General features: G+C 39.2%; 1 protein-coding gene across 1 annotated transcript in view; it reads left to right on the forward strand.

Moving 5' to 3' along the window:
* Nucleotides 1-1010: 1010 nt before the first annotated feature.
* Nucleotides 1011-1534, forward strand: part of LOC148945530 (integrin beta-PS-like) — a 72892-nt gene continuing 72368 nt past the window's right edge. Inside the window, exon 1 of the mRNA XM_089099072.1 lies at nt 1011-1128. Coding sequence (XP_088955198.1) covers nt 1011-1128 — 118 coding nt within the window. The remainder of the gene's footprint in view (nt 1129-1534) is intronic.

The following is a 1534-nucleotide window of genomic DNA, read 5'->3' on the forward strand; positions in this document are numbered from 1 at the left end:
CCGTTGTAGCCCGTATTCGTTACATAAGAAGTCACGAATGAATGTCTCATCATTGGGTTGCAGCAATACTCCGAATGCTAGCATATTTAATTTGCGTCTTTGTTTGTCTCTATCTTCAGCGATCAATTTTTTCACGTGGCTCTCGAGTTGCTGGTTCATTTCATCTTTAAGAGATTCTACTTGAGATTTGATTAGCTTTTGTAACACATCAGGATTACAAGCAGCCCCTGGGGCTTCCTCAAGCGAAGTAATACGAGTCTCTACATCCTTGAACTTGGCATCAATGTCTTTCTTGAACTCTTTTAAATTTACTAAATGACTTTAACTGCATTCTTGATTTTAATATCTAGGTCCTGTACAGCAGTTATCGCAGGTTCAAGTGGTTCAAGCGTTTTGTTAACTATGGCTTGTATTTCAGCTGCACTAGCGCCACTATGGGCGTTACCTTTACAAACAGGACACTTCCATTCGCAGCCTAATATCCTTGTCATTTTTGTCAGAAGATTATACTCGGGTTTGCTAATTTCAAGGCAATCGATGCAAAGCCATTGTTTACAAATGTCGCAGTTCATTGCACTAGATTCTTCATCCAGACTCTCATCACAAGCAGCGCAAATGTCTTTGCCTTTTCTTGGGCTTTCTCGAAGCCTTTTTGGTGGCATTCTGCAACTTTGCAACTTTCAGGCACTGATATCAAGGCGACACCAAATAAAACGCAACTCAGGTAACAGGTAATAGAACGCAACTTGGATAACAGAATGCAACCAGGAACACGAGAATGCAGCGCCGCTAGGTAGTGTTAGTGTAAAGTCTAAACTTTAGGATAAATTATTGACAAAAATCGAAATAAACTTGACACAATTTGCTGCAAATGATTTGCTCTTGGACAAATAACTCTCGGCAGATACCACTAGAGCACTTGCCACGGTTACTTTCAACTCTTCTGCTAGCTTTTCCTCTCCTGGCGCTCAAATGAAAGTATTGTGTCTTGTCGATGCTCAGATCGCTAAATGTATTGCCTTGACAATTTTCGAGGTAGACTGAATGTGGAAAGTGCAATATTCAAATCGTCTAGTCCCAGCAGTTTAAGGATCAAGATCCCGCTTTTACCAATTCGGCCTCTTGTTTGTTTGCTATTGCTCCCTTCTGCACAAATTATCCACCAAAAATACGCAAAAACGGACAAGCCAACGTAATCAATGGTGTTTTTAATATTTAGCGTCGCAACTGCGCTTTATTGCTTGCTGCAAATTCGGAAGAAGGAGAAGGACACTGAATTCAGCTTGGACTTATTTAAAAACAAACAAACAGCTGTTTATTAGCAGACAAAGGACAAGTCCCTTGGGAATAGAAAATAAAAATTTTCTAACATCAAAAATCAGGTAAATAAAGTGAGACACCAGGGAAAACCTCTCAAAAATGAAACTTAATATCAAATATAAGCAAATATGGTAAAATATGGGTAGAAATAAATGTTCTTTCTCACAAATTTGGTCAACAATCCTTTATTCACTTTCACACCTCCCAGTTGCTG

Source organism: Artemia sp. Qi Xiang Cuo, chromosome 13 (genome assembly GCF_049724085.1).
Source record: "Artemia sp. Qi Xiang Cuo chromosome 13, ASM4972408v1, whole genome shotgun sequence".
In the NCBI taxonomy this organism is placed as follows: Eukaryota; Metazoa; Arthropoda; class Branchiopoda; order Anostraca; family Artemiidae; genus Artemia; species Artemia sp. Qi Xiang Cuo.